The sequence below is a fragment of the Labrus mixtus genome, chromosome 10, assembly GCF_963584025.1.
Source record: "Labrus mixtus chromosome 10, fLabMix1.1, whole genome shotgun sequence".
Taxonomy (NCBI): domain Eukaryota; kingdom Metazoa; phylum Chordata; class Actinopteri; order Labriformes; family Labridae; genus Labrus; species Labrus mixtus.
The window spans coordinates 7,439,080-7,455,339 of record NC_083621.1 but is presented as its reverse complement, the minus strand read 5'-3'; the positions used below and the strand labels follow the sequence as shown (position 1 = coordinate 7,455,339).

The following is a 16,260-nucleotide window of genomic DNA, read 5'->3' as shown; positions in this document are numbered from 1 at the left end:
CTGAAAGAGGAGGAACCTTTAAGGAATGTGAATGTGTCTGAACTCAGCCCGTTAAATCAGTCACTCCTCACTAACTCGCTGAACTTAAACTGAGAAACTCCTGCCTTTGACCAAATTAGGAATATATTTCAGGACAGATGGCTACCTGTTACAGCACAGGGACTTTTATATGATAATATGTTATCAATCATTTCACTTAATCAGTTTGACTTTTTAGGGTTTCTTTCGGACCACATTGATAAAAGCTGATCTAATAACACATTCTCGTATTTTCCTGTGCCACTAAAGCGTCTTTTCAGGGATTCTAAGATAAGAGTTGACAACGAAGTGTGAGTGATATTCGCACCAATGTCTTTTCACTTTTAATCAGGGAGTGAAGCACCCTCCCACAGTGAAGAAAAAATAAACACAACGAGAGAGCCGCGTCTCTCCCCAAAACGCGCAATTCTCTGCTCCATCCACATTTGCGTAAAATGATGCAAATGAATATACTGTCTTGGAGTCAGGGCTCCTCATGTAACATTGTGTCATGCGCTCTTCACAGGCTGTGTTTGGTACGTCTGGTCAGCGCATGGCAGTGTGTGGTGCAGAGGACGCAGGGGAGGACTGCTGCACCCCTCATTTCTCCGCTGAGCCCTCAGGAGAGCGGAGGCAGACGGACTGCATTTGGACTGCACTGAAGGGTTTTCTCTGATCAAACGCATAATTCGGAGACACAATCTGAAAAACGCAGTTAAACCATGTAGACCTAGACCACTCAGACAGTTCCAAGTGATCTAGATCCTGTTATGGAGGACCTCTTAACTCAAAATGAGTGTGAGCACTGACAATGTCACAAACTTGTGGAAAAATGGTTCCTCGGAACTGGACGGGACTCTGGGCGCTTTTTCACAGGTCAACTTCACCAACAACAGCTCCAGCGGGGGAAACAACACGCAGCCCAGCGAGGTGGACCTCACCCGGGCAATCCCGCTTGGTTTGGTGTTGGGGGCTTTCATCGTGTTCGCTATCATGGGCAACATCCTCGTCATCCTCGCGGTGGTGTGCAACAGGCACCTGCGCACCCCCACGAACTACTTTATCATTAACTTGGCCATCGCAGACCTCCTGCTGGGCACTACGGTGCTGCCGGTGTCCGCCACCCTTGAGATCCTAGACTACTGGGTGTTCGGAAGGATCTTCTGTGACATTTGGGCGGCGGTGGATGTTCTTTGCTGCACCGCGTCCATCATGAGCCTGTGCGTAATATCCATTGACCGCTACATCGGAGTGAGCCACCCGCTGCAGTATCCGGGCATCGTGACAGAGAAGCGGGCTCTGCTGGCCATGCTGGGTGTGTGGGTGCTGGCAGTGGTCATTTCCATCGGGCCTCTTTTAGGGTGGAAACAGCCGCCATCGCCGGACGACACGGTTTGCCCCATTACTGAGGAGCCGTTTTACGCGCTCTTCTCCTCACTCGGCTCCTTTTACATCCCCCTCGTGGTCATCCTGGTAATGTACTGCCGGGTGTACATAGTCGCCAAACGGACCACAAAGAACCTGAAGGCAGGTGTGATGCGCGAGAGGATGAACTCCGGGGAGCTGACCCTCAGGATCCACAAGGGGTCTCAGGTGCAAGAAGAGTCCGACAGCTCGGGCACAGCAGCTGGCAAGGGCCGCGCTCACCAAGCGAGGAGTTCCCTCACGGTGAAACTTCTGAAATTTTCCCGGGAGAAGAAAGCGGCTAAAACTTTGGGGGTTGTGGTCGGCATGTTTACGCTTTGTTGGCTGCCCTTCTTTCTCGCCTTACCCATAGGTAAGTCCAATGGGTCTTATTTTCCTTCATAATGAAACTTGAACTGTACCATTTAAAAAAATACAACCCCCCATAGTTTTCTTCACAGCCCAGTCTAATCTAAATACTTCAATACATTCAATTAGTAAATGGTATTTCACAAAATACATTCCTATCAATTTAATGTCTGTACACAAAGTACAAATGATGCAACAAAAAGGCTGCTGCAAGGCCTTAAATCATTTCAAAAGCTGGCCCTTGAAAAGTCTCCAGGGTAGCATTTGTTGCTCTGAACTGTCAATGAACCTCTGAGTTTGCTTTGATTTACGGTATGTTCGTTTCACACTGAAAGAATACAAATAATATCACCAATAACATATTGCAGCAAACTAGTCCTATATGGTGCATTATACTTATTTCTCTATTCACAGCCTGTCTAATCCTGTAAGTTTGCATCATACTTTATGATAAACACTTTCCCTTTTAACAGTTCCTTCTCACTGCAAACACCAGAGCAACACTGAAGCTGCAGCCTCTAAATTAGGGATGATAAGGGATACAACTTGTTTTTGGTTTTTTTGTCAAATAAGAAGACATTCTTCTCAACCTTTTCCAATCATGATTTTCCCTCAGTCTCGCTGTTAAGGAAACAAATACACTGTTGGAGTGTGCCAAGTGGGGAGCAGCTGGCCTCCTCCTCAGGTCAGCTGATTTAGAGGCCTGTGTTTCCCTGCTGGGTCATCCTGATGCCACTAAGCACTCAACACCCTGCACCCAGGGCTGTTTGGGGAAAAAAAACCTGCAGAGCAGATTAGACTGTATTTTACAATGTCATGCTCATACCACCAGCTGTGCTGTGTGGTGGTGGTTAGGAATAACATTTTGATATGGTTGAAGTATGGGGGAAAGGCCTCACTGAACAAAGTCAGAATTACAAGCATGGCTGAAGTCATTTGGATGACCGTTTGCTTGTGTTCATGGTAATAAATGAGTGTGTATTTATGTATCAGCATGTGCTTGTTTGTGCATACATTTACTGTGGTCATATGGGAATGTGTTTATGCCTCTGGCCTTAACATGCAGCTCCTCACATGGACACACGCACACACACACACACACACACACACACACACACACACACATCAATAACCAGGGGCAGGATCATTATGCGGTGTCACATAGAGGAGATTATTCTGCCTGTAGGCATTACCAAAAGCACAAATCGAATGTCATTTCCAAAAGTTGTGATTTCCAGATGTGCAAGGCTGCACAGAGCCGGTACTGAGTTTCAGGAGGGGCCTGTTGATGTAGCTCTAAACAACAAACTGCCAAGAAACCTAATTGGAGCTACGATTGTCTGTATCATCTCATGGTGTTGAAAACTGATTACTCATGACAAAGCACCTACAACCTCATGGTTGCATGGCCTCACATAGAAACAAGTCCAGTAGTTTTATGTCGAGGGACAACACATAACGCATCCACTTTGTATCAAAGCAGGACTTTGAACTGATCCTCTTCATCAACACTGGGACTTCAGTGTTAGGGATCTCTTATTTTACTCCAGTCTGAACTCGAAGTTGTGTTCTCCTCGCATGAAGTCTTCTCTAGCCTCCGCCCACAGAAAGGGATTTCCTGTCTTACACTTGTTATTACCCTGCTCCTTCCTCTGCACACTGTCACTGAACGTAACATATGTAGGGGTTTTCTTGTTGACACACTGTATATGTGCTCTGGTGGCAGGCCACAGTGCTTTGTGTGTTTTTTGTTTGGAGGAGTGCTGAAACGTATGAAAGTTAATACATGTATTAAAGCACGTCCATGTGTGTTTTGAGCGATTGTGTCAGAGGGTTTGCAGCTGCTTTTCTGTCCCCAATCAATACAGATGTTTATAGAATTCAAAGCCTGCAGAGATGAAAGCTGTTAACACACAAAGATCTCTTTGACCCCTGGCATGTCAACCTTAGAGAAATATGTGAACTCTCTCCCCTTAAGTTGATCCTACCTCACCTCACATAAAGTCAGCAAATACCTTGTTTTTGTTTTTGAACTTGAACGGCAAAAGCAGCTCCCAGAATTTCAGTCAGTCCTTTCAGCTGTCTCCTTTTAACTTGAGGAAAGGTAAGATATACTTTACAGCCCCATAAACATGACATCAACCGTTTAAAGTTAGTGTTTCTCCAAGCAAGCCTCCTTGGACAAAAACAGCCCAAAACTTCACAAAAACTCATGGAGCCCTGTTTACTTTGCCCAACTGTCACTTACAGAGACTTATCTGTGTTTTTGTCTTCAGGCAAATCATGGAGAAAAAGACTCTGTGAAATTTAAATTACCCAATCCTAATCAGATCAACGGTATAAAACTCAGAAATATTCTGTTTAGTGTCATGGAAGACCAGGAAATCCTCAACTTTCAGGAGCTGTATGTTACAAAATTACATATTCTATTATCATCTTTATTTCAGCAGTTTTGCACTACTGACCGCTGCACTATTGTCTCATTTAGTGTTTGTTCTTCATATATAATGTTCTACTTGTGTGCAGAGAGAGCACAGTTCACTGAAGTCAAATTCCTTGTGTGTGAGCATACCTGGCCAAAAAAGCTGATTCTGATTCTGAAAGCGAGCAGGGAATGTTTAGAAACAAGTGTAGAAAAAGTGTAGAAAATCTGTTGTAAGTGTTTAACATAGAGGAAGTCTTTATTTCAGATTTTCAATGAGAGTTTTTCTCTTGTTCTCAGCTCCAGACTAAGCTGAATTAAGATCACCAGTCCATGGGAGACACTTGTGTGATTTCACTGCCCACATTGTCCCCCGGCTCTTTAACACCCAGCGCAGGCTCCAACGTCCTGCATAGGCCTCTCATTTAGAAACTGGTGCAAGCACTGAGCCCATGTGTGAGAGAAACCAACACTTTGAGGTGTTAACCAATTGTTTCCTTGTAGACGTGTTTTAGAGGAGAACTGGCTGTGTGTGCATGTCACATGTCTGGGCTTTGATTTATTTCTTTATTTTTGTAACTTGAGCAGAACGACCCCTGTGCTCTGGGGGTGATTTAGAGGAGGCAAATAATGAGAGTGTCAGAGCGAGGAAAGGAGATGGCAGGGCTAAGCCGGAGGGGCCACAGGGCAGAGGGGGTGAAAGTAGGGGCCCCTGTGATGCCAACCCCATTTTCCAAAAAGAGCTTCATGCTCTGGTTTTATTGAAAGCAATCTGCAAGAGCAATAACGCCGCTGTCCTTTCACATCAGGATAAATTAATCATATTTATGGGTGTGTTATGAAACAGGATGTGTGGAGAGCAGATTTTGTGTTTGTGTGTGTGCGCGTGTGTCGGTGTGTGCATGTGTGTGTGTGTGTGTGTGTGTGTGTGTGTGTGAGAGAGAGTTTGTGTGTGTGTGTGTGTGTGTGTGTGTGTGAGAGAGAGTTTGTGTGTGTGTGTGTGTGTGTGTGTGTGTGTGTGAGAGAGTTTGTGTGTGTGTGTGTGCGCGTGTGTCGGTGTGTGCATGTGTGTGTGTGTGTGTGTGAGAGAGAGTTTGTGTGTGTGTGTGTGTGTGTATAGACGCTCTACATGGCACAGAAAAGCCATTTCTTCTTCCAATTAGTGAGAATAACAGGATGCCTTGTTTTGTAAAGACATTCCTGTGTTTCATGGTGAGATGTGTGTATGTGTGTGCGTGTGCATTTGTGTGTCTGTCCGGAGGAAGGAGGTGCAAAACATTTTTTTAACAGATGGGGCAAAGACAGCCCTAGTAGCCCTCTCGGGGTTATCTTAACACTATTGTCTGACTACTAAGCCCCAGGATCCTCGGCTGTTTATACTACAGCAATTCAACATAAACACTCTTCAAGGCACATAAATGGACCACGTCCGCACTAAAGTAAAACATGCAAACATGTGCCGTATCTGGCTGCAGGAAGACCTGTTGTCAAGCTGATTTCTCTCTGTGTTTTCTTGCCTTCATCCTCCATTTGTCTAGAGAGGACTCTTATGAATTATATTTGATCTCTGTTGGGACCTTCATCGTGGGCCTTTCCTCGGAGTCAGGCAGAGGAACACAGCTGTGTTTGCCCTCACAAATGCAATGAAGACACATTCATATAGAGTACTTTATGTAAGACATCTCAATCATTGACTAAACCAAAATATTTCAGAGAGCTGTTGTTTTCTCACAAAAGCTGTCCCCCCCCAAAAGGAAAAATAAATTAGAAAGTATATCCTATCATACCATAACATTTTTTACAACATATACTATACCGTATAATATTGTATTGCATAATATCGCATTGTATTCTAACGTATTGCATCAAATCACTTCGTAGTCCCTGCATTGTTTCAGGGTATTGTGTGGCATCTCATCTCATCTCATTGTGTGTTTTCTAATCGTTTGTATTCTTACCACCAGTGGTTCCATTGAAAAAGCCTGACCCATCTCTCCAAAACAAGTGTTGGACGATCAGCAACACAATAAAGATGAAAAAAATCAAAGGAACAGATAGCATAGCGTGAAATAAGAGTGGGGACAAAAACAGTTTGATAATTTAAAAAATATTTTAGTTAAATACTGCTGCACGTTGTGAGTCCTTTAAAAGTACATCAGTCCATTAACTAGATCAATACATATGTCTGTACTGTTGTTTTTAAAGCCTGTCACCAGATTGCATTATGACAAAGCTTATTAAAGCACACAAAGCAAAAGAGTGAGGTTGTATATTTTCTTTCAGATTTTACTGCGAAATGAAGGAGGCTGGATATTTTCTTCACATAATACTAGATGTGCTTGTACAGGACAGGATCAGACAAGAGCTGCTACCTGACACATCAATCCTTGATGGAAGGTCCTTATAGCGGCTTTAATGTTTAAATCAGATGGAAAAGTGACACTTACTCTGGTCCTGCTGCAAACTAAACAAGTTCTGGTCACAAATGTGACATCACACCAGATCCTTTCACAGCCATTTCTGGCAGAACCCAACATCTACTAACTCCGTCCCACTTACACCAAAATACATTACAATATGACATTGTTGTTGCAAAGTGGAACATCTTAGCTCTCTGGAAATCTGAAGATATATATTTTCTTTAAACCTAGCAACAACAAATGACCGATCTGTTACATATGGAGAGGCTCTGAAAGTGTATCTCTCAGTTCTGTAGCCTTTGACAAAACGTGGCAACCATTCTTGTTTTATCAATCACAGCTGACCTAAACTGTAATTCTGCTTGTATACGTTTGTGCACACAGATGTGTCTATTCTACATACATGTACAAAAACCATATACATGTTTATAATGTCTTAGACTAAGAGACGCATTGTGACCTAGCAGCATTAGGTGCTGACTGTTTCTTTTACTCTCTGTATTGTATGGTAACCTACAAAATCATATCTTTTTGTTGTTGTTTTGTTTCATTGGCTGTGTCTTATGTGCCTTATTTTTCTTATTTATGTTCTATGTTTACCGATAAGGGAATGGTGCTTCTTTTGTAGCTTTCTGTTACTGTAATACGACTGAAAATGAAAATATCTATAAATATTAAATAAAATATTTATAAACTTTTTAAACCAATAAAAGCATTGTAAGTGCATTTTGAATCTAAGAATGGCATCACACAGCCTTAACTTCAAGAGTTATATAAGTACAAGTACAATCACAAAGTTGTAGTAATCAAGTCATAGCTTGTAATAATCCATACAGTTAACTTTAACTCAATATTATCTCAGTCGTTTATGATACAATAATACATAAAAGTATGGATTGTTTCTTTTTTTAATCTTGTATACTCCTAGATTGAAAAAAATAAGAAACTGAACTAACAATGCTGTGTCACTGTCAATTTTTGCAACCGACCACAAGCTAATAGAAAGAAGCAGACGCATAAAAGATTGATCAAGTGTTTTTTCAACTCCAGTGAACTCTCTAACCCAATCACAGACACAACATTCAAGGTTGTGTAATGTCTTTTAAGTGGCCGTCAAGAAGTGGAAAAATAGCATTGGAAAATACCAGCCGGTAAGACAAGATCCAATGGTCTTCAGTACAGAAGGCCAGGATACTTCCTGACTGCAGCTCTTCTTTTCTTCAGACACTCACAAAGCACACACTGAGAGACACACATCACACAGCGTTTAGTGCTGCTATTTAGGAGTCACAGAGTTAATGAAAGTTGGAAGTGACATTTCCAGAATCAGGCTGCACATTTACGCATGGTTAACAAATTGACTGGAACAGTGCTTACGTGTGTGTGTGTGTGTGTGTGTGTGTGTGTGTGTGTGTGTGTGTGTGTGTGTGTGTGCGTGTGTGTGTGTGTCTTGCCAATATACACAGGTGTTGTTTGTCATGTAACCAAAGCCGAGTGGGATGTTTTGGGCCATTTCAGCTCATTAAGTGGACACAACTCCCTCTGGCCTTTAATCATTATTTGCAGCCAATGAATCATTTCACCCCCCGGCTATGTGCTATGTAATGTACCCTGTACAGCTTAAAATAATTGTTAAAGCTGGTGATCCGATATTCATGAAGAGGCAAGCTGAGGTGTCTGTCTGTCTGCCTCTAATATCTTAACACAGGTAATTTCACACTTGACAGCCTGAAATTATAGTGCATCTTCGGTCTCTCCAGGAATGTGATATTAATTTAAGACTGTGGGTAGGTGTTAAGAAACAGCTTTGCTCACATCTGCCCCCACACACATTCACACAAAGTCTGTCTTTCTTTAACACTAATCTCACACTTGCCGTGCTTATTAATTCCCTGTTTTTTTACCTCCAGGCTTCCCCCTCTTACCTCATTAGCTTGCCTTGAAAGATATTCTTCCTCTATAAGCAGGAGGAGAAAAGGCATCTTGACATAAATGCAGTTTAGCAAAGGCCAAACTCACACATTAGCATACTTGACAAACCTGCCCTAGAAGCCTTTGTAAAGTTGTCGTTCTCATCATTAGGATTGAAGGTTTAATGTACAACACACATCACACGCCAAGTCTTTTGCTTTGACGACTCTCCGAGACACATCTCCAGGTAAAAAAAAAAAAAATGTCTAACCTCCATAACCTCTCAGAGAGAAGGTGCCATTTTATTTCACCTCAAATTTCTTATTGCTAGAAGCGTGCCTCTCTTGCACAGCTTATTTATCTGAAATAGAGTTCAGGATCATCCCACACGATCTGTTATCTAGTAAAAGTCCTTCAGAGATGAACTGTGACAGAGTGGCTGCATCGTTTTTTGAAAGCAAAAACAGGGTCTTTACGGTTGAATAACAGGTGGAATTGGCTGCCCCCTTCTTGGTCTGCTACTCCCCTGCTTCACATCCTGTCTGCATGGAATGAGTGAAAAGCCCTATTTTATTATTGATCAATGCTACCACCTACTGGTGAAAGTTTAACCTGCAGTCAAATAGAGGATCAACACCTGCACAGGGTAAAACCTACAGTCACATATCGACTTAATGTGGCTTTAATGTAATCTACAATACTGATACTGTTTCTTCATCCATGACATTTCAAAGTTTGATCATTAAAAAATACTCATTTTCCAGTAAACGCAGATCTGCAGCCATTTCAGGCATTTCTACAGGCAGTAACAATATCAAATAGGTCTCCAGTCAGTAAATGATACAATAATAATACACTTTAGAAACGAAAACGTAGGTATGGCATCATCACATCTGTGTTGGGGTCTTTCTCGTTTCGTGTTTTAATTTCCAATTATACGTTATTTCCACTTTAGTAGCCCTGCAACAATGTCCAAAATGTGCAATGGTTGAGGATGTGAGTCCATGTGACATGTGAGAAAGAGAGCCACCCTGGGATTGGGCTTTTATGCCCTGAGAGCAACAGGCCCAGGTGCTCCAAATTGGACCAGTCTAGGAATCAGAGAAACAGAATCAATTAGGCAGTGACCGTCACAGGGTTTTAGGCTATTCATGGGTTAATTTAATGTTACAGTGATTCTTTGTCATTGCCCACTGTAATGTCTCAATGTCTCCATTCTTCTGTTACCAGGGTCTTTCAATTCCAACCTGCGCCCACCTGATGTCCTCTTCAAAGTGATCTTCTGGCTGGGATACTTCAACAGCTGCCTAAACCCCATCATCTACCCCTGCTACAACCGCGAGTTCAAGCTGGCCTTCATTCAGATCCTTAGATGCCAGTGTCATCAGCGTAAAAGGAGAGCATACAACTACCGCTCCTCCAACTTCAGCTCCTCTGGACATTCACGCAAAGGCTCAGCGGATCACAACTCCAGCTGCTTAAACGGCAGCCAGCGCACTCTGCCGTCATCGGCCAGTCCGAGTCCCAGCTACCTGAGCCATGGTCTGCCAACTTGCCCTGAAGGGGAAACATTATACATCTGGGGGGGTACATCCCCAACTCTCTCGACTCCGAACCTGCTGCCCGGTAGCCCTGCAGACTGCCAGCACGGAGCTCTGAGAGGAGAGTTAAGAGGAGGGCAACCAGCTGAGGAGACCACTGGAAGTGTTTTCTCTTTCTCCTTTAGGAATAACAGAGACAAAACAGGGATCAACAAAGACAGCAATTTGTCTGACGACAAAGTCTGACATGCTCATTCCTTATAGGGGTTGAAGTCCCAAGCAGACCGTGGATAAGGATTTCACCTATTTCCTGCATTCACTGTATATGGTTCCATGATCAGTCATCTGTCAGTGCATTGTCGTTTTCAATAGTGGTCAATGTGAGCTGAAGAAGTATTGACTATGCTGCTGTATCAGAGGTTTTATGTCCTATGTTGCTGTACCTGTGGTTAAAATACAGGGAGTTTTTTTTTTTTTTAATGGACAGTAAGGACTTGAGACGGTGAATAAAACCGCAGACATCAGTGCATGCCTTTTGATTTTACAACAAAACAGCTCTCCTTTCAATCCAAGTCTGCCCGGACTCCTGTGTAAAACGTGTGATAAAAGAAATGTTCACCTTTCCATTGTCGTTTCTTGATATCTTGATGAAATGTTGTGGGGAAAAAAAAAAGTATCGCCTGCCTGGTTTATCTGCTGTGCGCACAATCATTTGATATCCTCATTTCGTTTTGTATGTTTGATGTTCAAAAGGTTCTGAATATCAATATTAGAAATGTGATGCTCAACAATAAAAATAGAATGATGCTAAAATGACTTCCTCTCTGTAACTCTGGATGTGCACCACTACACCTCAACAATTCACGTCCTAACGGATAAATAAAGTTATTTGAATTGACAAGATGATAAAAGACAAAACACATTTAGAGTGGAAGAGGTAGAAAACAAACATTAGGCTGTCATTGAAGGAAATGTCCACTGAAAAGAGATCAATGTGAGAGTGTATTTCTTATATAGATATAGGGACCTATGCACACACACAAACTGGCAAAGAAACATGTCCACGCCATGCAGCTGCACATGATGAAAGATCAAGGACAAGTTTATGTTTACATTTGCATCCTCTTGATGGACCACATGGCTACTTAATGAACCATTGTGCAGCTGGCTGCCTCTTGCATTACTTTGATTTTCACACCAAGAACCAACACCTCAGACGACAACAACCTGACAGCTGATGGCAGCCATTCTGCTTCATTTCAAAGCACCATTGGAAGAGTCTGTGTCATGTGCTTTCTCCTAACAATCCCCATCTTCACAATCATTGGAATTCTCTTAATCATGGCTGCAGTCACACATTATCAAAGCCTCCGTTCACCTAAGAATGCTTTTATCCTTTCTCTTGCAGTGGCAGACTTCCTGCTTGCTGTGTTGGTGATGCCTTTCAGTTATTTGCGCTACAATAGAATTTGGGTGCCGCTTCTGTCGAGCACACCTCTTTCTGGATGTCATCTTTTGTACGTCCTGCATTTTAAACTTGCGGTACACAGCAATGTGCGGCCCTATGCGTATTCAGCCTGAACGTCTCCAAGATGTGTGGCCATGATGTTGTTACTTTGCTGGATTCTGCCACTGGCCTTCTTCTTCATGTGTGTGGCTTGGTAGATGAGTAATATATTTGACTGATCAAAGAAAGCAGGATGAGATCTTTTTTTGGAAAAAAAAACACAACCTACACCTCATAGGGCTTACTTAGCAAAGAGATAAGACATAACACTTTTGACACAAACACAGGAGCTTTAAAAATGGTAAAATTAGTTGATATGGAAACTGGCTCTGAGTTCACTTTACCGAGGGCTTTTCACACAAGTAGTGGAGTGATTTGAAATTAAAATTATTCCTCTTTAATTTCACGTTTGAATTTATAGCCTTCATAAAACATATGCATAGTCATTAATTATATCATTTTTCATTTTAAGAGTAGTCACTGCCCCTATTCCAATATCAAAGACCAAATGATCACCTCGACAAAGAAGCATAAACCCATCATTGTAAGTAAGCTTTTAGACCCACCTATTCTTTAAACTATGCACAACTCCCTCAGATTTAATAGGAGAAAATAGTTCAAACTGCACCTCAGGGCAAATTTTTCAAGGTCTTGAGAAAACAACCTAAATAAAGCCATTATGACAGGACAACTTTGATTTAAAGAAATCAGGATTATTCTGATTCCAGCAGACAAACATCCAAAGTTCTTCTTAGATACTCTAGACATTTTGCTGAGCTCGTACAGGCATTTTTTGTTTATCATGTGGATAAGAGTTGTACCTCTTATCGTTTTAGAATTCCTCCTTTGCACGTGTGAATAGTGTTTTTTAAGTCTCAATCAGCTTTATTTTTACAGTCAAATGTATTTCTCTCTGGGAAAATGACTGCAACTTGTTATAAATCACTTTATCTGACGGCCTGTTGCTTTATTATTTAGCTCTTGAATTGCTCAATTGCTACCCTTATATATAAAGAGGAGGTTTCTGTTTTGGTTGTGGAACAAAAGATGGATTTTGTGACTCTCAAATATTTCACCAAATCTGTTAATATTCAATAATCAACAACTATCACAATCTTTCAATTTGCTTGGATTTTGGCGCCCCCTCTGGACGAAGTATGTAGCTTGTTGTGCCATTTAAAGCTTTGGATATCTTCTCTATATGGAGACTGGGTTTTTATAGTTTGGTAATCTTTAAAAGTCTTTCTCAACTTCCATTTGATATAAAACAAAGTCATAAAACAAGTAGAATTTAAGTAAATGAGTCTAAGTAAATAATTAAATAGCACCAGGTTAAGGGCAATGCATGCCAGTGTGCGGCATAGGTTAGGTTTACTTCATGTGTGACGATCTGTCAGTGTAGACGACACTTAACATCATATCTTCTAATCTATTATTATTTTGAATCCATTGTCCTGTTGAGAACGAGAACTGAAACTATGGACTGATCTGAAAGTGACTGCTGTCATTAATTATGATTTCACTCTCTTTTCCTGCATTTTGTGAGCTAAACATTAAATCTGTTAAAGCCAAAAGGTTAGGCAGAATAACCAATCATAGAAATGACCATTTGTTGCAGCTCAGTTGAAGACTGACAGAAATGTCTGACAAATTTTGATACATTTTCAACCAGCACAATATTTGTATGGTTACATTTATTGTATGCAGAGTTTTGCTTATGGAGAGTTGTGTGTTGCACAAGCTGTTTCTGTGTTTTTTAAGTAGTTCTCTAGTCAGTAGGAATACATGAATCCTTTACTGCACCAAATGGAATTTGCCCTGCAACAAGAGTATAAAATAATGAAATGACACGACATAAACAAACATACATAACAGTACAATACAGTATATATGAATCAATCATTAAATTACATCATAAAAGTATCACATAAGACCATGTAAGAAATGTCAATTGGCAAGTTCAATGAAGTGCAGCGTGCCAAGTTAAGACTTTATAATCAGAGCTAGTTGAGCATCTGAATACTCCACGGTACAAAGCATGAGACGCCTTTTGTAGTCTATCCTTTACATTCTGTGCATACACCCTGAGAAACAACCAGGGTGAGAAGACGCACCCTTGTGGTACCCCAGTGTGAGTACTGATTACTGATTCAGTGACTGTTGTGTGTGGATGTTTATAAACTGTTGCCTTTGACTTGGGCAGTTATATATCCATCTCTGATATTAGTAGTAAGAGAAACAAATATTTAATGCGATCACTAGTTTGGTCACCTGGATTTAAACGTGTTTTAGTATATTTATCAGTGCTGAAGTAAAAAAAAAAAAAAAAAAAAAAAAAAAGATTACATAAATCTGAAAAAAGTATGTGACCTGTATTTAAAACATGTATTTGATTTAGACCAATGCAGTACACCCCACATTCTTGAACTTGCAAAGTGCAGGAAAAACCTGACACAGACAGGAGCAGGGAATTTTCTGGGAGGACCTGATGACATTTCACACACATGAGGATCTGACGTTTTGGTGGGGGGAGGAAGAACTGATCCTTTGAAAACAGAGAGAGTACCTGTAGGAGGCCACTCCTCTTTTGTATGTGTCTTGTAGACTCTTCCTCACTACATCTCCTCTCTTCCTCCACCATGGCTTTCACTGGGAAATATGAGCTGGAGAGTCAAGAAAACTATGAAGAGTTTCTTGCAATTATTGGTATTTGAATTATTTTGTTAGTCAGAAAGCATAAATGGATGAATGTGAGTTCTCATACATTTACATTTTGTTGTTTTTCTGTGTTTGGGGTGTGCCCTGTTCCTTCACAGGGCAACTCAGTGCCAAGACTGACCAAAAGGTGATCACAGACGTGGTTCAGGACGGGAACAACTTCACGTGGACACAAAGCCTTCCCGGGTGGACTTGGTGCAATAACTTAATCGCCGGTCAGGAATGTGATCTGCAGACGATGAAAGGAGACAAATTCAGGGTGAGTTCATAAAAAGACAAAGGGAAAAAAAAGTTCCATAGCAAATCTTGCACATTTTCACAAGTTGTCATGACCCATTCATGTGATCAGGCTTGTTGGCCATCCCCTTTATGACCTCTGTCTTTGTAGGCTCTTGTCACTCTGGATGGTGGAAAGATTTCAGTGCCGTTTCCAAAGTACCACTTCACTGCAGAGATCATTGAGGGTAAATTAATGATGGTAAGACAAGAAACAATATCATGTGTGGTGAAAGTATTCACTAGGACAAAATTATTACTTTAAAATGTGATCAATATTCTGAATAGTTTGTGGGTTTTTTATTCTTAATCTTTTTTCAACACGTCTTCTAGAATTGCACAACTGGAGAGAAGGGTGTGACTTTCAAAAGAATAAGCAGGAGGGTCTAAAGCTGCAAGACAAGACATGCTTTGATAGGTAAAACACAGCCTGATATGTTTGAGACAAGAAGAAGTAACCACGTGAAGTTAAGAGAAGAGTGGATCTTGTCTTTGCTTCAGAAGACTCAGTTTTGATGTTTTAATCTCACAAAAGTGATGATACTACACACTGTATCTCTACAATGATAAAATGTTTGCCTCTACTAATGTCCATGTTCAATCCAATAAAAAAAATCACCTAAATATGACCTGGATTTCTGTGCAATAACTTAGCATTTTGTTTCACACCATAATAAATGCTCATGAAATAAATGCACGCCTCAGCTAAAATATACTTTGGTTGATATTTGGTATGTGGGCGCTGTGCCTTAGGAGGTTCTGTTGTCATGACTAAAACATCCGTAACACCTGTGGAAACTTATACAATGCAATACGACTGTTGTTTACTAAGAGTGTGTCATTGGTGTTCAGAAGCTCTCTGGTTATTCATTTAGGTTTATAATGTTGATGCAGTGAGAAGCAAACATTTAGTTTGTTGGGTAGTTTTCATATTTTAGCACTATGGAGAACAAACATAGAACAAACTCAGCCTGTCTATTAGAGCAGTGATAAGGATTAAAAAAACAATTAAAGATCATTTTTTTAAATGCACATTAATGACACTTCAGTCAAAGTGTCAAGCCAACGTTGACATGTGTATTTTGAATTTTTAAGATCAAATAAATATAACCAATGCTTTTAAAGTAAAATATCTTTCAAGGATTTGTTACAAAGAAAAATAAAAAAATAAAATATAAATCCTCTCCTCTTTTTTTTTTTTTTAGCTTACTTCAAACTGGAATGAAAACATCAAAGGGATCTCTATTATAGGTTCTTGATCACTTTTATTACAGTAAATATGGTTTAACAGAAAAAAAAAAAGTGCTGAGATCAAAGTGTGTTAAAAGTTCAGGTTGATTCAGCAGCCAGAGACAGTTGTAACCATGGATATGAAGTGGTTGATACTGAGAAGTGTATCAGTCATCTGTAAACATCATTTTTAAAAGAACTTTCTATACAAGTGACATATATTTTTTGTATTTTCTCATGTGACTAATCGGAGCTGCACCTTTACATTGTCACCACTAGGGGGCGCCCTAATTCCTCAATAAAACACCAGAGGGACACACACTACTCTTGTTTTCTATTGCACCTTACTGGTTTCCTAAAGATACACAGGAAATCACACATGAATGGGGCACATGTACATTTGGAAGCTGTTAATTATTCACCTGTCCTGCTACATCTTTGGGA

The 16,260-nt window shown here is 40.7% G+C and overlaps 3 protein-coding genes across 3 annotated transcripts in view; all 3 read left to right on the top strand.

Moving 5' to 3' along the window:
* The window catches only part of LOC132981790 (cytochrome b-c1 complex subunit 8), a 372,615-nt gene that overhangs the window by 169,809 nt on the left and 186,546 nt on the right, over nucleotides 1-16,260 (top strand). The gene's annotated exons all lie outside the window — the stretch shown is intronic.
* Nucleotides 327-10,635, top strand: LOC132981784 (alpha-1A adrenergic receptor-like). Its single transcript, XM_061047849.1, has 2 exons — nucleotides 327-1,795; nucleotides 9,775-10,635. The coding sequence occupies exons 1-2, from the start codon at nucleotides 811-813 to the stop codon at nucleotides 10,329-10,331; spliced, it is 1,542 nt and encodes a 513-aa protein (XP_060903832.1). The 5' UTR covers nucleotides 327-810; the 3' UTR covers nucleotides 10,332-10,635.
* On the top strand, nucleotides 14,141-15,210 carry LOC132981783 (gastrotropin-like). Its single transcript, XM_061047848.1, has 4 exons — nucleotides 14,141-14,298; nucleotides 14,409-14,569; nucleotides 14,699-14,788; nucleotides 14,920-15,210. The coding sequence occupies exons 1-4, from the start codon at nucleotides 14,184-14,186 to the stop codon at nucleotides 14,974-14,976; spliced, it is 423 nt and encodes a 140-aa protein (XP_060903831.1). The 5' UTR covers nucleotides 14,141-14,183; the 3' UTR covers nucleotides 14,977-15,210.